This window comes from Bos indicus x Bos taurus, chromosome 27 (assembly GCF_003369695.1).
Source record: "Bos indicus x Bos taurus breed Angus x Brahman F1 hybrid chromosome 27, Bos_hybrid_MaternalHap_v2.0, whole genome shotgun sequence".
Classification (NCBI taxonomy): domain Eukaryota; kingdom Metazoa; phylum Chordata; class Mammalia; order Artiodactyla; family Bovidae; genus Bos; species Bos indicus x Bos taurus.
The window spans coordinates 34,268,343-34,296,261 of record NC_040102.1 but is presented as its reverse complement, the minus strand read 5'-3'; the positions used below and the strand labels follow the sequence as shown (position 1 = coordinate 34,296,261).

Below are 27,919 nucleotides of genomic sequence, written 5' to 3'. Positions count from 1 at the left end.
AAACAATCCAACAGATGACTCTATACATGGACATCACCAGTTGGTCAACACTGAAATCAGACTGATTATCTTCTTTGCAGCCAAAGATGGAGAAGCTGTTGAGTTCAGTTCAGTTCAGTCGCACAGTAGTGTCAGACTCTTTGTGACTCCATGGACTGCAGCATGCCAGGCCTCCCTGTCCATCAGCAACTCCCAGAGTTTATCCAAACTCATGTCCATTGAGTCGGTGATGCCATTGAACCATCTTATCCTCTATCTTCATCTTCTCCTCCCATCTTCAATCTTTCCCAGCATCAGGGTCTTTCCAAATGAGTCAGTTCTCCACATGAGGTGGCCAAAGTATCAGAGTTTCAGCCTCAGCATCAGTCCTTCCAATGAACATTCTGGACTGATCTCCTTTAGGATGCACTGGTTGGATCTTCTTGCAGTCCAAGGGACTCTCAAGAGTCTTCTCCAATACCACAGTTCAAAAGCATCAATTCTTCGGCACTCAGATTTCTTCACAGTCCAGCTCTCACATCCATACATGACTACTGGAAAAACCATAGCCTTGACTAGATGGACCTTTGTTGGCAAAGTAATGTCTCTGCTTTTCAATATGCTATCTAGGTTGGTCATAACTTTCCTTCCAAGAAGCAAGCATCTTTTAATTTCATGGCTGCAGTCACCATCTGCAGTGATTTTGGAGCCCCCAAAAATAAAGTCTGACACTGTTTCCACTGTTTCCCCATCTATTTCCCATGAAGTGATAGGACCAGATGCCATGATCTTCGTTTTCTGAATGTTGAGCTTTAAGCCAACTTTTTCACTCTCCTCTTTCACTTTCATCAAGAGGCTTTTTAGTTCCTTTTCACTTTCTGCCATAAGGGTGGTGTCATCTGCATATCTGAGGTTATTGATGTCTCTCCTGGCAATCTTGATTCCAGCTTGTGCTTCTTCCATGCAACTCTTTTTGAGAATATATTGAAACCCTTGCCAGTTTCACATTCCAGGAATGTTTTTCTTAAGGGCTTTGTAGCCATTTATTTGGAGAAGGCAATGGCATCCCACTCCAGTACTCTTGCCTGGAAAATCCCATGGACGGAGGAGCCTGGTAGGCTGCAATCCATGGGGTCACTGAGGGTCGGACACGACTGAGCGACTTCACTTTCACTTTTCACTTTCATGCATTGGAGAAGGAAATGGCAACCCACTCCAATGTTCTTGCCTGGAGAATCCCAGGGACAGGGGAGCCTGGTGGGCTGCCGTCTATGGGGTCGCACAGAGTCGGACACAACTGAAGTGACTTAGCAGCAGCAGCAGCCATCTATTTCAATCATAGTTTTCAAAGTTGGTTCAGTGGTAAAGAATCCGACTGCCAATGCAGGAGACCTGGGCTCCATCCCTGGGTCCCATAAGATGCTCTGAACAAGGAAATCGCAATCCACTCCAGTATTCTTGCCAGGGAAATCGATGGACACTGGAGCTTAGCAGGCTATACGCCATGAAGTCCGAAAAGAGTTCGAGGGAACTCAGAGACAAAATAAAATCCTGCCTCAGACCACACTTCGCCTTTTAGCCTCAACCGGCCAAAACCTGTTCCATTCCCCCCACCCCGCCCCCCGCCCCAAACCTCCCCTCGCAGCTCTAGCCCCGCTTCTCCTCTCTACCCTCCAGCCCTGCCCTTCTCCAACCCCACCCTCCAGCCCCGCCCCTTCTCTCTGCCCTCTAGCTTCTCCCCTCAGCCCCAGTCACGCCCCTCAGCCCCAGCCCAGCCCCGCCCCTCCGAGACCCCAGTGCCCAATCCCCTCCACGCTTGGCGAACCTCGCGAGCCAGGTCCAGTCAACCGCCTTCCCTGAGGCAGGCCGGCCACGCAATGTTATCTCTCCTGCTACTCCTCACAGGGCTGGGCCAGCTGGCCTCCGCGGGCCATCGTAAGTGAGGACCCTACCGGATAGGAGGGGGCCCCATAATCACAGTGTCCCTTGGCGCAGGGGTGGAGGCCGTTGCCCTCCTGGCCGCAGAAGCCCAGGTCAGGCTGGGGGAGCCCGGGTTTGATTGGAATCCTGCCCATTTTCAGGGTTCTGCCAGGCCCGCTGGTCGGAGGACTCAGAGCAGGAATGGGATAGTTGTCTCTCACGCCCAGACGGGGATACAGGTCTTCTAGGTAGACGGGGTAGGGGTGGAGGTAGGGAGAGGATCCTGGATGGGGTCCAGGGGACCCCTCCTTAAAACCCTACACAGCATGATATTTTGGGGGGTGTGTGTGTGTGTGTGTGTGTGCGTGCTTGGGTGCGTGCGCACTGGGGCTTGGAAGATCCACAAGTGATGTGATAGGAGAGGACAAGTAAGAAAGGATGCGGTCATGCCCTGGGGAATGCTCACTCTTGTTTTCCTTACTGCAGACTCTGAAACAGCACGTCTACAAATTACAGTGCCACGGAAGATTGAGACAAACACCAAAGATGGCAGTATTTCAGAAACGCATGTAATTAACAAATCACTTTAAAATAAAAGAGTGTTTTATTTTTACTGGAATGCAAGACCCCAGTCGATGCATGCCTTCATGACATTTTGTGTTCTACCAAGATTGTGTTCAAGAGACCTTTTGTCTGAGGAGAACAAGTGCTTTCTTTTCATTTCTCAAGTAAATATAAACCTTATGAAACAATTTTAAAATACAGATACAAAGAAAAGAGATGCCTTGAATTCGTATCACACAAAAAGGAGTCTATGGTCTACTAAATTTTCTTTTTAAATATATCTTGTATGTAAATGAAGCCATACAAATATTTAACTTGTAGCATGATTTTAAGATAACAGTATATACATAATATCTTCATGCCTGTATTTAACATATATGTGCATATGGATATGTTTGCAAAAATGAATGTTATTTTTGGTCTGACTAACATGGTAAAGTGTGTCCCTTATGTACGTTGTAAAATGAAATCTAGGCAGTGCAGAGACTTGTTAAGAAAGGGAATGGCTATCTCACTTTCTAAAGGCAGTAAATTTGAAGGAAGTTTTAGAGACATGCATACACACGCTCACATAAATTTTTAATGAGCGTGTATGAGAGTTGTAGTTGGATTTTTCTTTTATGGGTAGACTTAGGAGTTAATTTTATGATTATTAGTAACAGCCCAGTTATTATTTTTCTTAACTGTAGGGTATCTTATATGTAACATCATAAAATGTTTCAAATTATAGATGGCTAAATAGTTTCATTTCTTTTTTTCCCATGGGGATGGTCTTGATCCCTGTCTCCTGTACAATGTCACAAACCTCTGTCCATAGTTCATTAGGCACTCTGTCTATCAAACCTAGTCCCTTAAATCTATTTTTCACTTCCACTGTGTAATCATAAGGCATTTGATTTAGGTCATACCTGAATGGTCTAGTGGTTTCCCCCACTTTCTTCAATTTAGGTCTGAATATGTAAATAAGGAGTTCATGATCTGAGCCATAGTCAGCTCACGGTCTTGTTTTTGCTGACTGTATAGAGCTTCTGCATCTTTGACTGCAAAGAATATAATCAGTCTGATGTCGGTGTTGGCCATCTGGTGATGTCCATGTGTAAAGTCTTCTCGTGTTGTTGGAAGAGGGTGTTTGCTATGACCAGTGTGTTCCCTTGGCAAAACTCTATTAGCCTTTGCCCTGCTTCATACTCTACTCCAAGGCCAAATTTGCCTGTTACTCCAGGTGTTTCTTGACTTCCTACTTTTGCATTCCAGTCCCCTATAATGAAAAGGACATCTTTTTGGGGTGTTAGTTTTAAAAGGTCTTGTATGTCTTCATAGAACCATTCAACTTCAGCTTCTTCAGAGTTACTGGTCGGGGCATAGACTTAGATTTTGCTGATATTGTTTGTCATGGAAACGAACAGAGATCATTGTGTCGTTTTTGAGAGTGTATGCAAGTACTGCATTTCAGACTCTTTTGTTGACTATGATGGCTCCTCCATTTCTTCTAAGGGATTCCTGCCCACATTAGTAGATATAATGGTCTTCTGAGTTAAATACACCCATTCCAGTCCATTTTAGTTTGCTGATTCCTAGAATTTCAACATTCACTCTTGGATCTCCTGTTTGACCACTTCCAATTTGCCTTGATTCATGGACCTAACATTCCAGGTTCTAATGCAATGTTGCTCTTTACAGCATCGGACCTTCCTTCCATCACCAGTCACATCCACAACTGAGTGTTGTTTTTGGTATGGCTCCATCACTTCATTCTTTCTGAAAAAGAAATGCAGAAGGGCAAAATGGTTGTCTGAGGAGGCCTTACAAATAGCTGTGAAAGAAGAAAAGTGAAAAGCGGAGGAGAAAAGGAAAGATATAAGCACCTTAATACAGAGTTCCAAAGAATAGCAAGGAGGGATAAGAAAGTCATCCTCAGTGATCAATGCAAAGAAATAGAGGAAAAGAACAGAATGGGTAAGACTAGAGATCTCTTCAAGAAAATTAGAGATACCAAGGGAACATTTCAGGCAAAGATGGGCTCAATAGAGGACAGAAATAGTATGGACCTAGCAGAAGTAGAAGATATTAAGAGCTGGCAAGAATAGACAGAACTATGCAAAAAAGATCTTCACGACCCAGATAATCACGATGGTGTGATCACTCACCTAGAACCAGACATCCTGGAATGTGAAGTCAAGTGGGCCTTAGGAGGCATCACTATGATCAAAGCTAGTGGAGGTGATGGAATTCCAGTTGAGCTATTTCAAATCTTGAAAGATGATGCTGTCAAAGTGCTGAACTCAATATGCTAGCAAACTTGGAAAACTCGGCAATGGCCACAGCACTGGAAAAGGTCAGTTTTCATTCCAATCCCAAAGAAAGGCAATGTCAAAGAATGCTCAAACTACCTCACAATTGCACTCATCTCACATGCTAGTAGATTAATGCTCAAAATTCTCCAAGCCAGGCTTCAGCAATACATGAACCGTGAACTTCCAGATTTTTAAGCCGGTTTTAGAAAAGGCAGAGGAACCAAAGATCAAATTGCCAACATCCATTGGATCATCAAAAAAGGAAGAGCATTCAAGAAAAACATCTATTTCTGCTTTATTGACTATGCCAAAGCCTTTGACTATGTGGATCACAATAAACTGGAAAATTCTGAAAGAGATGGGAATACCAGACCACCTGACCTGCCTCTTGAGAAACCTGTATGCAGATCAAGAAGCAACAGTTAGAACTGGACATGTAACAATGCACTGGTTCCAAATAGGAAAAGGAGTACGTTAAGGCTGTATATTGTCACCCTGCTTATTTAACTTACATGCAGAGTACATCATGAGAAACACTGCACTGGATGAAGCACAAGCTGGAATCAAGATTGCCAGGAGAAATATCAATCACCTCAGATACGCAGATGACACCACCTTTATGGCAGAAAGTGAAGAAGAACTAAAAAGCCTCTTGATGACAGTGACTTCTAGTGAAAAAGTTGGCTTAAAGCTCAACATTCAGAAAACTAAGACCATGGCATCTGGTCCCATCACTTCATGGGAAATGGGGAAACAGTGGAAACAGTGGCTGGCTTTGTTTTTTAGGGCTCCAAAATCACTGCAGATGGTTATTGCAGCCATGAAATTAAAAGACACTCCTTGGAAGGAAAGTTATGACCAACATAGACAGCATATTAAAAAGCAGAGACATTACTTTGTCAATAAAGGTCCATCTAGTCAAGGCTATGGTTTTTCCTGTGGTCATGTATGGATGTGAGAGTTGGACTGAGAAGAAAGCTGAATGCTGAAGAATTAATGCTTTTGAACTGTGGTGTTGGAAAAGACTCTTGAGAGTCCCTTGGACTGCAAAGAGATCCAACCAGTCCATCCTAAAGGACAGCAGTCCTGGCTGTTCATTGGAAGGACTAATGTGAAGCTGAAACTCCAGTACTTTGGCCACCTAATGCGAAGAGCTGACTCATTTGAAAAGACCCTGATGCTGGGGAAGATGAGGGCAGGAGGAGATGGCAACGACAGAGGTTGAGATGGTTGGATGGCCTCACCGACTCAATGGATGGGTTTCAGTGAACTCCAGGAGTTGGTGATGGACAGGGAGGCCTGGTGTGCTGTTCATGGGGTCTCAAAGAGTCGGACACAGCTGAGTGACTGAAGGTTTATTTGAAGGTTTATGAATAGTTTCATAAACCTTCCTGAATAGTCATCTCAATAGAATCAAGGGTCAAACCACTGTAAAAAGTTGTTGATAAATAATGCAAAATGTCTACCAGAATAGTTGCATTATGTTTTACTCTTTTTCACAAAAATAGTGATGCCTATTGACCTGAGGCCTCTCCAGGTCTCCTCTTCAATCTTCTTATCTTTGCTCTAGTGAACACCCTCAATGAATGCTTCACGTCTAACGGGTGTTTTTCATCTAAGCCTTAACAAGAGATTGCGCATCTGTATATCAACTGTTTGAATCATTTTGATTAGTTGTCAGTCTGTTTCTGGTTTTGACTTCTCTTTTAATAAGAACTAACAGCTTTGGATAGGACACTTTGTTTTCCAGAAGGCAAAAGTGTTGATGTAAAAACATAAGAATGGGGTAGGAATCCAATTACAACCCCAGTAGCAAGATCTGAGAAGAATGTACTCAAATTTTTGTTAAATGAAAAACTGTGTTAGACATTGGAGTAGGTTTTATCGACGGAGTGGTTTACTTCTGACTGGCTCACTTTGTGGCATCAAGAAACACCAGAGATTATATATTTATAAAAGCTATAACATCCCCCAAAATGATCATCGGGAGACACTGAAATGTTCAGGAGAGTATAATGTACACTGGGAAAATGCTTCCAAAAGAAAGCATGAGGTTCCATGATCAGATCAGATCAGTCACTCAGTCGTGTCCGACTCTTTGCGACCCCATGAATCACAGCATGCCAGGCCTCCCTGTCCATCACCAACTCCCGGAGTTCACTCAGACTCATGTCCATCGAGTCAGTGATGCCATCCAGCCATCTCATCCTCTGTCGTCCCCTTCTCCTCTTGCCCCCAATCCCTCCCAGCATCAGAGTCTTTTCCAATGAGTCAACTCTTTGCATGAGGTGGCCAAAGTACTGGAGTTTCAGCTTTAGCATCATTTCTTCCAAAGAAATCCCAGGGCTGATCTCCTTTAGAATGGACTGGTTGAATCTCTTTGCAGTCCAAGGTTCCATGATAATAGCAGGAAAAAAAGAGCATTTGGTACACACACACATGCAAACACACACACATATACACACCCAATATTATGAGATAAGCATCCCTTGCTTTAAAATATTCATTTCTCAAGGAACATATAATGCTTCTAAATTTCTATGAATTTAATACAATGTCATCAGCATATATAACATGAAAACTGATGGCACAGCAGAGAGAAATTTTCAAATGCATTTCCATAGACAGATCTTTAAATTTTTTCTCACATGTTGATTGGCCAGTGTTAAAATTCTTCATGTGGGGAAGGAACATTTGAACAAGAAAAAATAAGCATTTTATTGAAGAATAAAGTGACCCCAATGAAGTTTTCCCCTTTCTGCTCTTTGTTTAGACACACTGGACTCTATGGATATCACATATGAGGGTTTTATATAAAGATAAAAGCTATGTTGCAGCAAGAAAAAGAGAATTCAGTATGTATCAGGAATCCAGGAAGCTTCCCCAGTGAGCTAGCTCCATGTCAGCCTGTGCTCTGGGAATACGTTGAGACTCTGGCTTTAAAAATCACAAGATTTATGGGAGGAATCTTGGCTTTGGGAGAACTCCTTACAAAGCTTTCAGTGACCTCTTAAGTAACCAAGCCAGCCTTTTTGAACTAGTTAGGGAAACACAACAGAAGCTAACCTTGGCCGGGGGGCGGGGGGGGGGGGGGGGGGGTTGTACTATAAACTGCAGCAATTTTAAGTCTCAATGCCCTTGTTTTAGCCAAGAGTCAGAAACATCCAAATTTGTCACTATTTCCAGAAACAGAACTTAAAAAAATTTTTTTAATATGTTTATTTATTTTAATTGGAGGCTAATCTCTTTACAATATTGTGTCAGTTTTGCCATACATCAACATGAATCTGCCACGGGTGTACACGTGTTCCCCATCCTGAGCACACCCCCACCTCTCTCCCCAAGAACTTTTCTAACCAAGCTGCATGTATGCTCTGTCTCCATTGTAAATAATGGTTCTGAAGAACAATACTTATACTTTTCAAGAATATATGATGTCATTTAATGAAATATCACAGCAAGGAAAATACATAAATAAATGAAAAACCTATAGGGATAGTACAGCACTCATTATCTGGGAACAGTACAGTTAGGTTAAAACTTAACAAAAAAACTCAGAAGTGTATTTGAAAATTTAAAAATATATTTGTACATGGTTCATGGGTTGATGGAGAGATCATAAACTGTAATCAATATTAAATAATAAACAATGAATGAGAATGAAAAATTGCAAAGAAAAACTTAAGTCATGCTCTGAAGTTCATATAATACCATAATATATACTCCTATCCACAAATAAATAGGTGACAATAAATGGTTGGAAATTTAAAAATAGAAAAATAACTATAACCTTAAAATTCTTAAAACTTTCTCCTTAAATAAAGAGGTAGAATTAATGAAAAAAATACATAAACTGAAGTAGCTCAGATTCCCAATGTCAAAAGTTGATTTCTGATAAGGTAAAACAGAACATTTGGTGAGATAGACTAAGGAAAATGAGAAGGAAGAGATGCACTGTTAGAAGTGAGACTCACACAAATATGAACTGGCCAATAGAATATGAATTCCAGATATCATCCTTTAGTAGAAGAACTGCCTTTTAGCTTTCTGAATGGTGCCTTTAGGTGAACATCAGATTTTAGTTGAATTTTATTTTATCTTAGAAAAGAACTTGCTTTGTATTCTTTAATTTTCCTTTTATTTTCTCTGGAAACTGCAAAGTAAGGAAAGATCAGAAAACTCAAATTTCTTCAAATTTTACTCAACATTTCTAAATGCAACCATTTTAAGTAAAAATTTGTTTGAGACTTTAATGCTCTTACTTTTGCAGTAGATTTATAATCCTAGATTTTATGTAACTTGGATTATGATTAATTCTGTCATATGTTCCAAGATTGAAGAAAACTGTCATGGTATATCTCTGTAGAAGTGAAGATATATAGTTTGTTTTTGTTGTTTTTAGTCTCTTAGACATTTCTGACTGTTTTGAGACTCCATGGACTGTAGCCTGCCAGGTTCCTCTGTCCATGTGATTTCACAGACAAGAATACTGGAGTTGGTTGTCATTTCCTTCTCCAGTATATATAATTTTGATACATAATATCATCCCTGTTTATATTAAAGAGTACATATTTTTTAAAATTAGGACTTTTGACTTTCAGAGATTTGAAATATCTAATAATTACTTTTTCTCTGAATCCTTTGCTATAGGTCGCCTATTCCATCCAAATTGACAAGAAAACATATACTCTCCCACTTGAAAAACAGTAAGTGGACATTCTTTCTTTCATAGAGTTGTTTTTAGTTTCTTAAGTTTGGAATGGCTTCCTGTAACTGAGTCTACATTAAAGCCTAAACATTCAAAGGCATGAGTATTTTATTTAACATGTTAAGTCTTCTTGTTAATTCATGTCAGATTAGACTTTTGAGTCATTATCATTAGATCTTAAGTCTAATATTCAGATTCAACTATAATGATATAAATATTAGAGCATATGAAATACATGAACATCATTTTATGTAACTCCTTACATTTAATTACATTACAATTGTAAATGAACTAATGTTATCTGCCCATAATTCAGTTTCTTTGTTTCATGTCATTTAACATAATTATGTGACTTTATGCATTTTGTTTGATGTTACACTCTCAGTTTGTCTCATTTTGCTATACTGTATACTTTTAATGTCTTCAGATTTCTGCTTTCATTCTGTGAGGAAGCCAACATCAATTACCTATGTGTATCACTCCATGATTTTCTAATCTAAATTTCATCTTTATCTGAAATAAAACATACAGAAACCTACCCGAAAAAGGATTTCTTTGCTCAAATGCAAATTGTCTTCTGCAAGTGTCTTATTCAATAACAGCATATATTTTCTTTCTCTGTATGTATGTTTTCTCTCATTTTTAGTAGTGAGAATGCATGGCATATAGTATTGATGGGTAATGAGGTTATTTCCAGGGATTGTCACTATAGACTCTGACAAGAAGCATCCTCATCCATGTATTTTTATATCATACAGATTTTGTTACATAACAGACTTGATATAAATTAATGGACTTCTGGATCAAGAAGGATGAATGCTAAAAATAGTCATAATAATAATAATAATAATGACAAGAACAACAGTAACTGACATTTACTGAGCAAGTACCATTTTCCAAGTGCATTTCTAGCAATTTTCATGTTGCTGAGTCATGTTTGACTCTTTGGTACCTCGTGGACTGCAGCATGCCAGGCTCTCCTGTCCTCCATTTATCTAACCATCTCATATTCCATCACGCTCATCTCCTTTTGCCTTCAATCTTTCCCTGCATCAGTGTCTTTCCAATGAGCAGATTCTTCACATCAGCTGGCCAAAGTATTGGAGCTTCAGCTTCAGCATCAGTCCTTCCACTGACTATTCATGTTTGATTGCCTTTAGGATAAACTGGCTTGATCTCTTTGCAGGCCACAGGACTCTCAAGTGTCTTCTCCAGAACCACAATTCAAAGGCATCAGTTCCTCAGCCTTCTTATGGGCCTATTTTCAAATCTGTACGTGACTACTGGAAAAACCATGACTTTGACTATACGGACCTTTGTTGGTGAAATGGTATCTCTGCTTTCTAGTACACTGTCTATGTTTGTTGTAGCTTTACTTTGAAGAAGCAAGTGTCTTTTAATGTCACGTCTGCAGTCACTGTCTTCAGTGATTATGGAGACCAAGAAAATAAAATCTGTCACTGCTTTTGCTTTTTCCACATCTATTTGCTATGAAGTGAGGGGACCAGAAGCTATGATCTTAGTTTTTTGACTGTTGAATTTTAAGCCAGCTTTTTCACTCTCCTCTTTCACCCTCATCAGGAGGTTCTTTAGTTCCTCTTCACTTTCTGCCATTACAATGGCATCATCTGCACATCTCAGGTTGTGGATATTTCTCCAGCAGTCTTCATTCCAGCTTGGGCTTCATCCAGCCCATCATTCCACATGATGTACTCTGCTTGTAAGTTTAATATGCAGGGTGACAATATACAGTCTCTTACTCCTTTCCCTATTTGCACCAGGCAGTTGTTCCATGTCTGATTCCTACTGTTGCTTCTTGACCCACATATATGTTTCCCAGAAGAGAGGTAAGGTGTTCTAGTACAAGCATTTCTTTGAGAATTTTCCACAATTTATTGTGATCCATAGTCAAAGGCTCTAGCATAGTCAATGAAGGAGAAGTCGATGTTTTTCTGTTTCTCCCTTGCTTTCTTCATGATCCAACGAATGTTGGAAATTTGATCTGTCTTCTCTACTTCTTTTAAACCCAGCTTGTACATCTGGAATTACATGGTTCATGTACTTCTGAAGTCTAACTTGAAGGATTTTGAGCATAACCTTGCTGGCATGTAAAATTAGCACAATAGTAAGGTCGTTTGAGCATTCTTTGGCACTGCCCTTTTTTGAGGTTGGAATAAAAACTGACATTTTCCACTCCTGTGGCCACTGCTGGGTTTTCCAAATTTGCTGATTTACTGAGTGCAGCACTCTAACAGCATCATCTTTTAGAATTTTGAATAATTCAGCTGGAATTCTTTTACCTCCATTAACTTTGTTCATAACAGTGCTTCCTAAGGCCTACTTGATTTCACATTCCAGCATGTCTGGCCCTAGGTGAGTGACCACACCATGGTGGTTTTTTAGGTCATTAAAACCTTTCTGGTATAGTTCCTTTGCATACTCTTGCCATCTCTTCTTAATATTTTTTGCTTCAGTTAGATCTTCAGTGTTTCCGTCCTTTATCAGGCCCATCTTTACTTGAAATATTCCCTTATCTCCAGTTTTCTTGAAGAGATCTTTAGTCTTTCCCTTTCTATTATTTTTCTCTGTTTTTTTTTTTTTGTTTGTTTGTTTGTTTGTTTTGTTTTGTTTTGTTCATTGCTCAAGAAGTCTTTCTCATCTCTCTTTGCTATTCTCTGGAACTCTGCATTCAGTTGAGTATTTCTTTCCCTTTCTCCCTAGCCTTTCACTTCTCTTCTTTCCCCAGCTATTTTTAGCACATCCTCAGACAACCACTTTGCCTTCTTGCATTTCTTCTTCTTTGGGATGGTTTTGGCATTGCCTCCTGTACAGTGTTACAAACTTCCGTCCATAGTTCTTCAGGCATTCTTCCACCAGGTCTAATCCCTTGAATTATTTGTCACCTCTACTGTATAATCATAAGGGATTTGATTTAGATCTTACCTGAATGGCCTAGTGGCTTTCCTTGCTGTCTTCAACTTTAGCCTGAATTTTGCAATAAGGAGCCACAGTCATCTCCAGGCTTTGTTTTTACTGATTGTATACAGCTTCTCCATCTTTGGCAACAAAGAACATAATCAATCTGATTTCAGTATTGACCATCTGTTGATGACCATGTGTAGACTGGTCCACTGGATTGTTTGGAAAGAGTGTTTGCTATGACCAGTGTCTTCTCTTGACAAGACTCTGTTAGCCTTTGCCTGCTTTCATTTTGTACTTCGAAGCCAAACTTGTCTCTTATTCCAGGTTTCTCTTGACTTCCTTCTTTTGCCTTCTAATCCCCTATGATGAAAAGGGCATCTTTTTTTGATCTTAGTTCTAGAAGGTATCCTAGGTCTTCATAGAACTAGTCAACTTCACTGTCTTTAACATCAGCCATTGGGGCATAGACTTGGGTTACTGTGATGTTGAATGGTTTGCCTTAGAAACGAACTGAGATCATTCTGTCATTTTTGAGATTGACCCAATTACTGCATTTTGAACTCCTTTGTTGACTATGAGGGCTACTCCGTTTCTTCTAAGGGATTCTTGCCCAAAAGAGTGGATATAATTCTCATCTGAGTTAAATACACCCTTTCCCATCCATTTTAGTTCACTGATTCCTAAGATGTTGATGTTCAATCTTACCATCTCTTGCTTGACCATTTCCAGTTTACCTTGATTCATGGACCTAACATCCCAGGTTCCTATCCAATATTGTTCTTTACAGTATTGGACTTTCATCACCAGACACATCCACAGATTAGCTTTATTCCTGCTTTGGCCAAACTGCTTCTTTCTTACTGTGCAAAAGTGCAGTCGCTCAGTTGTGACCGACTCTTTGCAACCCCAATGACTGTAGCCTACCAGCCTCCTCCGTCCATGGGATTTTCCAGGCAAGAGTACTGGAGCGGGTTGCCATTTCCTTCTCCAGGGGATCTTCCCAACCCAGGGATTGAACTTGAGTCTCCCGCATTTCAGGCAGATGCTTTAACGTCTGAGCCACATTATTAATTGCCCTTCACTCTTCCTGAGTAGCATATTGTATACCTTCAACCTGAGGGGCTCATCTTCCAGTGTCATATCTTTTTGCTTTTTTCATACGGTCTGTGGGGTTTTCCAGGTAAGAATACTGGAGTAGATTGCCGTTTCCTTCTCCAGTGTACTACATTTTGCCAGAACTCTTCACTGTGACCCATCCATCTCGGATGCATGGCTTATAGCTTCATGTAGTGACACAAGCCATCTCTGCCAAAGCAAGGCTATAATCCATGAAGGGGATTTTACCTTGGGGGTCTGGCAAATTACCAGCCCAGTTTGAGACTATGTCACTTATTTTGATGGGGCCTTCCCAGGTGGCTCAGTGGTAAAGAATCCTCCTGCCAAAGCAGGAAATGCAAGAGACTCACGTTCAGTTCCTGAGTGGGGAAGATACCCTGGAGGAAGCAATGGCAACCCACTCCAGTATTCTTGCCTGGAAAATAGCATGGACAGAGGAGCCTGGTGGGTTACAGTTCATGGGGTTTCAGTGTCAGACATAAGTGAGTGACTGAGCACTACTGCACACTTACTTTTGCCAAAGTCATGTTGGATGAATTGATTTCAACAGAGGCTTAAAAAGGTTCTCATGGTTTTCTGCTCTCCATCTTTATCTGTCATCCCCATGAGAATATGTTTTGGCTAAGCTTGCTGAAAGATTAAAGACATGCGGATCATAGCCAAAGTGTTCTATTTATGCCTGCTGCTGTTAAGTCACTTCAGCCGTGTCCAACTCTGCACGACCCCATAGACGGCAGCCCACCAGGCTCCCCTGTCCCTGGGATCTCCAGGCAAGAACACTGGAGTGGGTTGCCATTTCCTTCTCCAATGCATGAAAGTGAAAAGTGAAAGTGAAGTCACTCAGTTGTGTCCAACTCTTAGCGACTCCATGGACTGCAGCCTACCAGGCTCCTCCATCCATGGGATTTTCCAGGCAAGAGTACTGTGGGTTGCCATTCCCTACATCAGCCAATATTCAGCTGAATCCTGTACCACTGAGCAAGCCTGGCCAGTTAGCAGAGTTGTCATGGCTACTGGCACATGACCCAAAAGTGTGAGCAGTAGGTACATTTTGTTTTACCGTATGTGGTTGTGGTTGTTCATAATGGAACATTATGCATAATATCATTTGTTGAGATTCATTCATAATGATGTGTGCAAAGTGGGTTTTAATGCATATGTTGCCATCAAATTAATATATCTCATAAATTATTTATCCTCCCTTATTTACAACAAGAAAGCTTTCTAGTTGACATCCCTGGACATGACTTCCCAGGCCTCAGTGTAGCTATTGCATTATAAATAAGAAAATTTTTAAGTGTTATATACTGCCAGTTTTTTTTTTTCTTCAAAACCTTTATAACTAATTTTTATGACAATAAATTAAAGGATATTTGTTTTCTACATTCTCAACCAAATGCATATATTCACTCATTTTTGTTAATTAGTGGATAACAAATACTATTTTATTGTTGCTTTAATATGCCATTCCCTGGTTGTTAATAACATGTAGTGTCTTTCCCAGTCAAAATGTACAGTTCTCATTGACTTGCTTCCCGTAAGATTTTAAGGTAATTAGTTTCTATTCATTCAGTCAGTCCAATTCAGGTCAGTCGCTCAGTCGTGTCCGACTCTTTGCGATCCCATAGACCGCAGCACGCCAGGCCTCCCTGTCCATCACCAACTCCCGGAGTTTCTCTAAACTCATGTCCATTGAGTCGGTGATGCCATCCAACCATCTCATCTTCTGTCATCTTCTTCTTCCACCTTCAGTCTTTCCCAGCATCAGGGTCTTTTCAACCAAATGCATATATTCAACCAAATGCATATAACCAAACTCTGGTCTTTTCAGAGTCAGCTCTTCGCATCAGGTGGCCAAAGTATTGTCTTTTATTCATTAGTTTTGAGTTATTTATATTCTATGTATGGCTTTATCTTTCTGTTTTTCTACTTTTTGCTCCGTCATCAACTTGTGAGAAGTTTTGTTTTCTCTGGCTATTACCACTTAATCTTTTCTATAGTTGTGAAAATAGCATGTTGAATACTGATGTTTCCTCCTATGTTTTGGGGATTTATTGCTATAAAAAAGAATTTTCAAATAATCCTCATATTCATATTTTTTCTTATAGGTTCTCATGTTCTTCTCTTGTGTCTCTCAGATCCTAAAGTGATACCAAAACATCCTATAATTTTTAAAATTGTCTTTCCATTCGAAATGTAAATCCACTACTTTCAGTTTCTTTATCAGCTCTATTTGCATTTTCCTTCTTTTTTGAAACATTTTTTAATTGCAGTTTTCTGCTGACTCAGGTATTATTTAGTTAGAATATTTTCTAGTTAGATTATTTTCTTCAGAAGGAATATGCAAATAGCATGCGTCCCTAATACAGATCTGTGGATGTCTTTTTGTTCTCATAATTGAATAACATTTTGGCAATGTGTTGAATTTGTGAGTCATATTTCTTTTCTATAAATTTTTGTAATTTGATACAGTCTATTTTAAGTTTTCCAGTATGTTTTCTTTGTATAGGTGGGTGTGAGTTTCTGTGTATATGTATGTATATTACATTAATACTCCCTGAAATATCCAAAGTCCCTTAATGTTTTCTTTTTAATTTTCAGCCCATATACCTTATTTTCTTCCATGGGGGATTTATGCTTTCATCCTGCATCTTATTTCTCTGTGCTGTATATCATATTCTATAACTATGATCAAATCTTTATTTTTGACGTGCATTCTGCCAGCATCTTTCTTTATTGGCTAAACCTTTAATTATGTTTACAGTAAGCAAATTTTCTTGGATACATTTATTCGATTCCTTAATATTAACTGTCTGCCAATGCAGGAGACAGAAGAGATGTGGATTTGATTCCTGAGTTGGGACTGTCCCCTGGAGGAAGGCATGGCAGCCCACTCAAGTAACGTTGCTTTCAAAATTTCAAAATCTCATGGAAAAAGGAGACCAGTGGACTATAGTCTGTAGAGTCAAAGAGCTGAACACAGCTGAAGGGACATAGCATTCACACGTCGTGTATTTTAGTTTCATATTATCTTTTTTTTTCCTTCTCCAAATGGTCTGCTTGGAAAGCTTATTAATTTTTCTTGAATTTAAGACTGTTCTTGTCCATCAATGCTAGTTCATTAGAAGCTAGCTTTTAAATTTTGCCTTTGATTTGTTTTTCAATTTCCTTTTGTTGGACGTTGTTTTTCTTTCAGTGCTCACTTGTATTTCCCTTATGTGCTTAGTTGCTCAGTCATGTCTGACTCTTTGCAACCCCATAGGCTATAACCCAGCAAGCTCCTCTGTCCATGGGATTCTCCAGGCAAGAACACTGGAGTGTGTTGCCATTCCCTCCTCCAGGGAGGCTTTCCAACCCAAGGATCGAACCCAAGCCTCCTGCATTGCAGGTAGATTCTTTACCATCTGAGTTACCAAGGAAGCTTGATTTTCCTTATATCACTGATGAAGGCAGATTGGTGTGTTGTTTCATATAAAAAAGCAAAAGGTGTGGTTTTGGTAAAGAGCCTAGGATGAATAAACTTACAAACTAATTTTTTCTCATTTTAATAATTCTTGTCAAATATCTGTGAAGGTTTTTACTTCTGATTTCTTTTTTTCCAGGAATTACTGTTGGATTCCCACTCTGCCACCTCCATTTAAATGCTTACAGTTATAAAATGTAGCTCTGCCCTTGTTCCAGAATTCATGTTCTAGATGCTTTCACCTAAACCCATATGGGCCATTCAGATTCTTTAATCATTATATACACTGATATATAAAGATATACATAGTATATCATTTCAGTATATATATATGTATATATGTGTATATATATAATATATTTGAATCTTTTTGTCTTATACATCATTACAAATTAACTATACTTCACTAACAATCTTTTTTAAAAAAAGAATGAGAGCAAATAAAGTAGATATGAATTGAAAAGTAGTGATTGTAAAGTAATTAACCTCCAATTAAAATAAATAAATTAATATTTTAAATAAATAAAAACAACAAAAAAAGAAGTGATGAAGAAAGCACTCTGTTAATGCTTTAGTTTCTCTCTATCCTGGTGTTCAGAGGCTTCCTGATGTTTGGAATCCTTGAGAAATCTAGGGTCCTTGGACTCTTTAGTCAGTAGAAATTGTTAAGTGGCCAGACAAGGAATTCAGGCAAGGCTTTGTTGAGACTGGCGCTGCAGCAGGAGGGAGTGAAAACAAGCAACAGGTTCCCTTGCTCACTCTCTGAGGAGGGCAAGCTGGTTCCTCATGTGAGGTGAAAGTCAGGGGGGACTGGTGGTCCAAGGCCACTCTGCTCACCACAGGAGAGGCCAATGAATCCACGAGATGAGGGACTGAGGCAAGGAAGAGACTTTATTTGGGGAGCCAGCTGACCGAGAAGATGGCAGGCTAGCACTTCAAAATAACCGTGTTATTGGGGTCTGGATGCCAGATTCTTTTATAGATCAGAGATGGGGGGAGGTGAGGTAGCAAAGTAAAAAGACCTTGAATCTTAGAAACACCTCCTAGAATGCCAAGTCTCAGGCAGAGGATGTGTTAATTTCTTCCTTCCTGCCATCTACAGCACGTGGTTCTGAACAAAGGCACTCCAGTTTACAGTCAGTCAGAGGGGCAGGATTCTCTGAGGCAGGCCATTCAAATATAGTAACAAAAGCAATGAAAAGCAAGTCACAGAAACAGTTCCAACATGGAGTCAGAATTGGCTTCTCTGCAACAGTTTGCAGATTCCCTTGGTGGTGCTGTATACAAGCATCATGCACAGATCAGATCAGATCAGTCGCTCAGTCGTGTCTGACTCTTTGTGACCCCATGAATCGCAGCACGCCAGGCCTCCCTGTCCATCACCAACTCCCGGAGTTCACTCAGACTCACGTCCATCGAGTCAGTGATGCCATCCAGCCATCTCATCCTCTGTCATCCCCTTCTCCTCTTGCCCCCAATCCCTCCCAGCATCAGAGTCTTTTCCAATGAGTCAACTCTTCACATGAGGTGGCTAAAGTACTGGAGTTTCAGCTTTAGCATCATTCCTTCCAAAGAAATCCCAGGGCTGATCTCCTTCAGAATGGACTGGTTGGATCTCCTTGCAGTCCAAGGGCCTCTCAAGAGCCTTCTCCAATGCCACAGTTCAAAAGCATCAATTCTTTGGCGCTCAACCTTCTTCACAGTCCAACTCTCACATCCATACATGACCACAGGAAAAACCATAGCCTTAACTAGACGGACCTTTGTTGGCAAAGTAATGTCTCTGCTTTTGAATATGCTATCTAGGTTGGTCATAACTTTCCTTTCAAGGAGTAAGCATCTTTTAACTTCATGGCTGCAGTCACCATCTGCAGTGATTTTGGAGCCCCCCCAAAATAAAATCTGACACTGTTTCCAATGTTTCCCCATCTATTTCCCATGAAGTGATGGGACCGGATGCCATGATCTTCGTTTTCTGAATGTTGAGCTTTAAGCCAACTTTTTCACTCTCCACTTTCACTTTCATCAAGAGGCTTTTGAGTTCCTCTTCACTTTCTGCCATAAGGGTGGTGTCATCTGCATATCTAAGGTGATTGATATTTCTCCCGGCAATCTTGATTCCAGCTTGTGTTTCTTCCAGTCCAGCGTTTCTCATGATGTACTCTGCATATAATTTAAATAAACAGGGTGACAATATATAGCCTTGACATACTCCTTTTCCTATTTGGAACCAGTCTGTTGTCCCATGTCCAGTTCTAACTGTTGCTTCCTGACCTGCATACAAGTTTCTCAAGAGGCAGATCAGGTGGTCTGGTATTCCCATCTCTTTCAGAATTTTCCACAGTTTATTGTGATCCACACAGTCAAAGGCTTTGGCATAGTCAATAAAGCAGAAATAGATGTTGTTCATCGCAGCACTGTTTATAATAGCCAGGACATGGAAGCAACCTAGCTGTCCATCAGCAGATGAATGGATAAGAAAGCTATGGTACATATACACAATGGAATATTACTCAGCCATTAAAAAGAATACATTTGAATCAGTTCTAATGAGGTGGATGAAACTGGAGCCTATTATACAGAGTGAAGTAAGCCAGAAAGAAAAACACCAATACAGTGTACTAACGCATATATACGGAGTTTAGAAAGATGGTAACAATAACCCTGTGTACGAGACAGCAAAAGAGACACTGATGTATAGAACAGTCTTATGGACTCTGTTGGAGAGGGAGAGGGTGGGAAGATTTGGGAGAATGGCATTGAAACATGTATAATATCATGTATGAAATGAGTTGCCAGTCCAGGTTCGATGCACGATACTGGATGCTTGGGGCTGGTGCACTGGGACGACCCAGAGGGATGGTATGGGGAGGGAGGAGGGAGGAGGGCTCAGGATGGGGAACACATGTATACCTGTGGCGGATCCATTTCGATATTTGGCAAAACTAATACAATATTGTAAAGTTAAAAAAAAAAAGAAATAGATGTTTTTCTGGAACTCTCTTGCTTTTTCCATGATCCAGCAGATGCTGGCAATTTGATCTCTGCTTCCTCTTCCTTTTCTAAAACCAGCTTGAACATCAGGAAGTTCACACTTCACATATTGCTGAAGCCTGGCTTGGAGAATTTTGAGCATTACTTTACTAGCGTGTGAGATGAGTGCAATTGTGTGGTAGTTTGAACATTCTTGGCATTGCCCTTCTTTGGGATTGGAATGAAAACTGACCTTTTCCAGTCCTGTGGCCACTGCTGAGTTTTCCAAATTTGCTGGCATATTGAGTGAAGCACTTTCACAGCATCATCTTTCAGGATTTGGAATAGCTCAACTGGCATTCTATCACATCCACTAGCTTTGTTTGTAGTGATGCTTTCTAAGGCTATGCCTTGCTTTTTCTCCTGGCACCTCAGAAGTGGTGGTCACTTTGTGGCCTTTTTGTGTCTAATTTGATCATACTTACCCAGACTGCTCATGCAGGCAGTTATTTTTAGTCCCTTATAGTTCCTTTATCATTTGTTACTCATGGAGACATTTGCCCAGGTCAAGTACTCCAGTAAAGAGTTCAGGTCCCACCCTATCTCATTCCTACCATAAACATGTTAGATTGTTCCAAGGTAATCAACATCCACCTAGTAAGAAGCTTATAGCTCCAAACTCCATTTATATCACATTTATGTAAAAATAACATATGATATTTGAGCCAAAGACTAGAATCCTTCTTCCAAACAAAGACTTTGAGACGTAGTGTGTGGTTCTACAATTTTTCTCCTACTGCTTCAAGAGAAGCAGTTTCCATAGAGGGACCATGTCTTTTCCTAGGTTCCAGAAGGAAGGCATTGTGGAGTTGAATCTGCAGTAACCTTGTAAACAACATTTGTTTTAATTTTAAAGCACTGGGAATTTGGAGGTTGTTTTTTAGCCTAGGATAAGTTATGAAAAAAAAATTAATGAAATAAGCGTAAATTTTTTGTTATTTATCAACCCATGGCTGCTTATTAGCAAATTATAACAAAAGCATTTATGCCATGAGATGTATAGATGGTTGAATCTATAAAAACTTTGCTTTGGGTATTGGAAGTCCTGGATTTTATTAGACATCAATCTGTGTCATTACAGTGCCCACACTTGTATCTGGTCATTCTGGTTCTTGTTTTTTCTTATATACATAATATGCTATCAGAAAGAAAGGTAGACAATGGAGAGATGAACCCACTTCAGTTCAGTTCAGTCCTTCAGTCTTGCCTGACTCTTTGCGACCCCATGGACTTCAGAACGCCAGGCCTCCCTGTCCATCATCAACTCCCAGAACTTACTCAAACTCAGGCCATCCAACTGTCTTATTGTCTGTCACCCCCTTCTCCTCTGCCTTCGATCTTTCCCAGCATTAGGGTCTTCTCCAGTGAATCCATTCTTTGCATCAGGTGGCCAAAGTATTGGAGCTTCAGCTTCAGCATCAGTCCTTCCAGTCAATATTTAGGACTGATTTCCTTTAGGATTGGCTGGTTTGATCTTCTTGCAGTCCAAGGAAGCCATTTAATTTTTGCATATTTAAGCTCATAAATTGGAAAGTAATATTTTTTTTAAAATGTCATAACTCTGGAAATTACTTTTATTAATGCTGTTATTAAGACAAAGTTTATTGTTTTGGTTGAATTAGGTCATTTTTAGACTCTAACCTCCTGGTGTATTCATACAACAAATCGAGGGTGTTATATCCAGATTCTTCATTTATAAAGGTAAGTTTTACTTTATGTTTTGTAGATTTTTATCCTTTTGTGGTAAAGACATCATTGGTGGGAAGAATGAGCCTCCCTTATGCTCAGCCAGATTGTTGGGCAAGCAGATTGATCACAAACCCAAACATAATGTGGCTGTTGCTATGAAAACATGTTGAATAGAATGAGCATTTCAGAATGTGAAACTCAGGAATCACTTAATTGAAAAGGTCATTTACATTCTCTGGAAGTAGTTGTAGGAATTTGAGAGCAGAAAGAAGTGGGAAAAGGAACTCAAAAGCCTCTAAATACAGGGTAAAGTTTTGATGAAAGTGTCATAGAAGCTGAGCAGTGGAGGGAACAGTGGAAACCACTTCACAGAAAAAGCACAGAAAAATAAAGCTGCAATAGCATATTGAGTACTAAATCGTAATATGTTTACATGAAAACCACAGGAATTTGAATTATATCCCCCAATGCAGATAAGAGTCAAAAAAATGTTTAAAAGAATATGAAGAAGTTAGCTTTAGTCTAAGATATGTATTTTGCCAGACTAGATGATGGAGAAGATAGGAATGCGAGTGTTTGTTCAAATTCTGTTGCTGTGCTACAATTCAGAGAGAATGATTTTTAAAATATGGTAACCAGTACAGCATTTCTCTTTCTCACCACCTGCAAGTAGAAAGTAGGACAGAATTCATGAGGCACCTGGTTTCAGACATTAGACAGTTAAAAGAAAAATCAGAGATTCTTCCTCTGACAGAAAGGAAGCACAGAGGGTGAGTCTCACACTGAACTTGGTCCTCTGACTAGGAATAATGTCTTAACTATAGTACAAGAGTTGAATCAAATAGGACTTCTTACGAGTTTGGATTTTCTGAATTGTAGGGATAACGTATTCCCTACAATTGGATAATGTTAGATATAGGTTTTTGGGTTTTTTTGTTTAATATGGTCTTTACAAAGTTAAGGAAATTCACTGTTCCTAGATTGGTAAGAATCTGTTTGTTTTTCTGCCCCATGATGGGGATTGTAATTAATTGTATAAGATGGCTTTTCTGTATTAGTTGATATGATCATATGATGTTGAGATAGTGTATTGCTTTGACTGATTCTCAAATATTGATACAATACCTAGAAAATATCTTTCATACCTAGAAAAATCCAAACTTGGTCTTGTTGTATGAAATTTTTATTCATGCCTGGATTTGATTTGCTAACAATTTTTTGAGAATTTTGGGGGTCAAATTTCATGAAAAACATTGGTCTATGATTTTCTTTTTTTGTAGTGACTTTGTCTAATTTTTAGATTAGAGTAATACTGGCCTCATTAAATACATCAAAAAGTAATGCATTCTCTTTTGCTTTTCAGGAGGACATTGTATAAAATACTTGTTAATTCTTAAGGTACTTGGTAAAATTCTACAGTGAAATCCCTGGGCTTTGGGATTTTGCATGTGTGTGTGTTGGGAGCTATTACATTAGCAATTCAATTTTTTAATAGTTATAGGCTATTTTATTTATCTGTTTTTTTTTAATTGCTTTGGTAGGTTGTAGTTTTTTAAGTAATTGGTCTGTATCATCTTGGGGGCATTTCTGCATGGAATTTTGTAATAGTATTTATTATTCTTTTAATGACTTACAGGAGCTTTAGTGATGTGTTGGTTGATTTCAATCATTGATGATATGTGACTCCTCTTTCCTTAACTGTCAGTCTTACTAGAGATTTTTCAATCTATTGCACATATCAAAGAACAGACTGTTTTCTTGCTTTGATTTTCTTTACTGTTATTTTCAATGTCACAGCTTTTTGCTGTGTTTCTTTTCTCCCTGATACCTTGCTTCAGGTTTATTTGGCTCTTCTTATTCTAATATGTTAAGGACAAAACTTAATAGGTGACCATTCATCTGGAAAAGATTGAGGGAAAGAGAAGGCTTAATGTCATTTGAATCAGGAAATGCGATACCTCAGCCTTACCTTTTCGGATTTGTGTGTGGATACATAAGAATTTCAGGATCATTTTTTCTGGTTCTGTGAAAAATGCCATTAGATATTGTATAGGAATCACATTGAATTTGTAGATTGCTTTAGGTGGTATGGGTATTATCACCATAAGAATTCCTCCAGTCCATGATCACTGGATCTCTTTCCATTGTGTCATAATTTCTTTCATCACTGTACTATAGGTTTAGAGTACAGGTCTTTCTCTTCTTGGTTTAATTTAATCAAAAAATTTATTCTTTTGGATGCTATTGTAAGTGGAATTGTTTTGTTAATTTCTCTTTCTGACAGTTTGTTAGTTTGTAGAAACACAAATGATTTTCATATGTTAACTTTATACTCTGTAGCATTGCTCAATTTACCAATATTTTTCTTCTTTAACCTATGTAGTAATTGCTTTTATTACTTGAATTTTGAATGTGGAACCTCCTTTGCATATCTGGGATAAACCCCACTTGGTTTTGGTTTACAATTTTTAAATTTATTGTTGATTTTTATTTCCTAATATGTTGTTGAGAATTTTTGCATATATGCTCATAAGAGATTTTAATGTGTAGCTCTTTTTTTTTTAAGTGTTATTGGTTGTTTTGGTTTTAGTATAACATTGGCCCACATAGCATGAGTTAGAAGTATTTGTTCTGTTTCTATATTCTGAAGGAATGTGTAGAGATTTGATATGGTTTACTCAAGTGTTTGGCAGAATTCAACAGTGACAACATCTGGGCCTGCCTGCTGCTTTGTGATTTGGCAGGTGATCAATTTTATTCAACTTCTTTAAGAGAATCAGACGTAGTCAGATTGTCTATTTCCTCTTACATGAGGTTTGACAAATGGTGTGTTTCAAGTAGTTGGACCATTTTATCCAGGATTTCAAATTGGTGGACATAGAGTTGTTTATCTCATTCCTTTATTATTCTTTTAATGTACATGAGGCTATAGTTAAGATACTTCTTTTATACTACTGATGTCAGTAATTAGTATCATCTCTCTTAGCATGCCTGGCAAGAGGTTTATCAATTCTAAATCTTTCTTTGCTGTTGCTTACTTCGGATTTAATTTGCTTTTCTTTTTTTCTAGTTTCCAGAGTGGAAACTTTAATTACTATCCCATAACTCCTGTAAGATTTGATCACTTTCTACTGTCTTCCTTTGCTCCTTTGATCTGCTGGAGTTGAACTGTCTTTCTTCTGTCTGATGCAATCTGCTGTTGAAGACTTCTAGTGAATTTTTTCAGTTCAGTTATTATTCTATGGCTTCCCTGGTGGCTTAGTGGTAAAGAACCTGCCTGCCAATGCAGGAGACGGGTTCAATTTATGAGGTAAGAAAACCACTTGCAGAAGGAAATGGCAATCCACTCCAGCATTCTCATCTGGAAAGTCCCATGGGCAGAAGAGTCAGGTGGGCTACAGTCCTTGGGGTAGCAAGAGTTGGACACGACTTGGCAAGTAAACAACAGCAGCAATTATTCTACAGCTCCATGATTTCTGTTTGATACTTTTAATATTTTATCTGTTTTGTTTTTTTTTCAAACTCTCACTTGGTTCATGCATTGTTCTCCTAACCTCAATGAGCATCTTTATGGGAAAATCTTCATTTTTAATTTTTTATTAGGTACATTAATTTTATTTCACTAGTGTCAGTTTCAGCCTGTATCTTGTTCCTTTGTTTGAAATATCATTTCCTTATTCCTCATTTTACTTACCACTCTACTTTGGTGTCTGCTCATTAGGAAAGCAGTCCCCTCACAGGGTCTTCATGAGACCTTCCGTGTCCTTCCATGTACAGAAGGACACCCCCACAAACCAGCCCGGCCAGTGATTTGGGGGTCCTCTACCAGCTGTTTCTCTCTTCAGGTAGAAGCAGACCTCTGTGGGGTTTTCCTGCTCTGGCTCTGTCTTAGAAGGGATGCTCTGTCATCCCAGGTCAGTGCCTCTGTTCTCCCGCAGACTGTACCACGGCTACAGTGCTGCAAAATCGGAGGGACAGATGCTGGTTCTTGGGGTAGTACTGGTGAAGAGGGAGCACTGCATTCAATCCGTAGACGATTGTCTCCTGCAGTGGAGGCAGAGAGGTGGGCTTTTGCTTCTTCTCACTCTGTGATGAGTGTGGACAAGCAGGGAAGGGAGTCAGTGGTGTCAAGTAACCCAAGCCACGATCTCCATTGCGCTTTGGGTGACTAGACTGCCCAGGTTTGGTGACCCTGTTGCTTGCGTATTCTCCTCAAAAACACTGGGGCACTGCTTGCTTGAACAACACCCTCTTCTGGTCAATCTGGAAGCTAGATTATCTCTTTCTAATCTAATCTAATCTCTGGGGCAGATTCTCTGGTGAACAGGCATCCCAAATCTCCCTACTGGCTTTGGTGCATCTGATGTTGCATTCACCAAAAGATGTGCACAAGCCAGTCTGTTATTTCATTGTCTCTCACAGATGGAATTGGTGCATTAATTGCCACTCACTTGGTGTATTTATTGGAGGATAGCAGATCTAGGGATTTCTAAACCACCATATTTTGACCAGTATTAAGCCTTTATTTCTTTGAATAATTTTTCTACTCTGCTAATTCTTTCTGGTTCTCCTTCGTGGATTCTGACATATATTTTAAAATGTTTGGTAATGTTCCATGTGTTCTTGAAACTTTATTCACTTTCTTAATTAATTTTCCTGTGATTTATATATTGGGTAAATTTTATGCATCTGTTTCAAGTTCATTGATTCCATCCCTTGTCATCTGCACTCTGCATTTGTTCCTACCCAGTTTGGGTTGTTTTCTTTGTTTGTTTGGGTTTTTTTAATTATATTATTTGGTTCTAATTTCTTAGTTGTTATTTTTAATAGCTTCTATTTCATTTCTGAAATTTCCTTATTCTTTCAGCTTTTTCAGGATGCTTTTAAAATGTTCGTTGAATGAGTATTTTCACAGCTGCTTTAAAATCCATTGAATCATTCCAGCATGTGGCTAATCTCAATATGCAGCATCTGGTGTCTTCTCCCATTTTGTTGTGATATTCTTGGTTCTTGATATAGTATATAGTTTTATATTGTATGCTTGTCATTGAAATCTTCTATTGTTGAAGACAATCACCCAGTTTAAGTTCAAATTTAGTGTGCTTGTTGCTCCAGTGACCATTTAGCCTTCTTGGAACTTTTGATATTATTTTGTTGTCCGTCATTCTTCCTGGCTTATGTGGAGCTCACTGGATCTCTGCCAGGGCAGCCCATGGCAGGAAAAGTTTCTTTCCTGGGCCACCCTCTGTTGCTTCGTAATGTTGGTTGATGAGGGAACCATATAATGGAGAACATTTCTTCTAGCTGTATGTCAGTCACTGGCTATCAATATGCTTCTCAGTCTGTCTCTGCTAGTGCCCTTGAGAGAGGAAAGTTTTTAATCTAGGCCACTCTTTGCTGCTTTGAGTTTGGAGTGTTGAGAGTTATCTCACGAGGATCATTTTCTCTTATTGGGCATGCAAGGCCAGGAGATGCATAAACTGTGATGCTGTCTTCTGCTGGATAAAATGTTGGGACCTGGTTTGCATTCTACATCTTTGTGAAGATTTGTGGCATAGTTTACTGACACCACTGTGGGCAGAACTGGCTGCTATGTTGTCTGACAGTGGAGTGTGTATGCTCTGCCACTATCGGTTGGAGATAGGAGTTAAGTCGAGTATTGAGATGAGTGAATGCTTACTGATGGATTTGTATGTATGGACACTAATGCCATAGAATCACATCCATACATGAGAATGTGATGATAATAGCATGTTCATAGTCCAGGATTAACTGAGGAACAAGGCTGATTCTAGATATCACTACACTTCTTAAGGAAGAGAAGGAAATATTCAGTACAAGACTGTATCAGTGGAGAACGTAGGAAGAGTAATGTTTTAAAAGTCCATTGAGAAGAGACTTTCAAGTAAGGATGATCAACATGGTGAGATATTAAAAAATAGTGAAGAAATGTCAGTTAAGATAGTTTGGTCTTACTTAGAATGAAACAAATGAAATGCCCACAGTGGAAGTCAAATTAATGCTGGTGATTACCTTGAGGTAGCATTTTTAGACTATATATTCAAAATGTGGACTGAGAGCGACAAGATATAGATCAGAATGTTATTTATGGAAAGTTCAGATTTACAGCAAAAATCACTTTGGAAAGAATAGGAGTTGTGATTATTTATAGTTAGAAGAGTGTCAAGGGGAAAAGACTGTAGAAAGATAAAAAGAAAATGAAGTGTCTGT

At 39.3% G+C, this 27,919-nt stretch overlaps 1 protein-coding gene across 1 annotated transcript in view; it reads left to right on the top strand.

The window, feature by feature from the left end:
* The first annotated feature begins 1,826 nt into the window (after positions 1-1,826).
* LOC113885039 (A disintegrin and metallopeptidase domain 3-like) overlaps positions 1,827-27,919 on the top strand; it is a 113,615-nt gene continuing 87,522 nt past the window's right edge. Inside the window, exons 1-4 of the mRNA XM_027530153.1 lie at positions 1,827-1,914; positions 2,386-2,468; positions 9,408-9,463; positions 21,622-21,700. Coding sequence (XP_027385954.1) covers positions 1,857-1,914; positions 2,386-2,468; positions 9,408-9,463; positions 21,622-21,700 — 276 coding nt within the window. The 5' untranslated portion in view covers positions 1,827-1,856. The remainder of the gene's footprint in view (positions 1,915-2,385; positions 2,469-9,407; positions 9,464-21,621; positions 21,701-27,919) is intronic.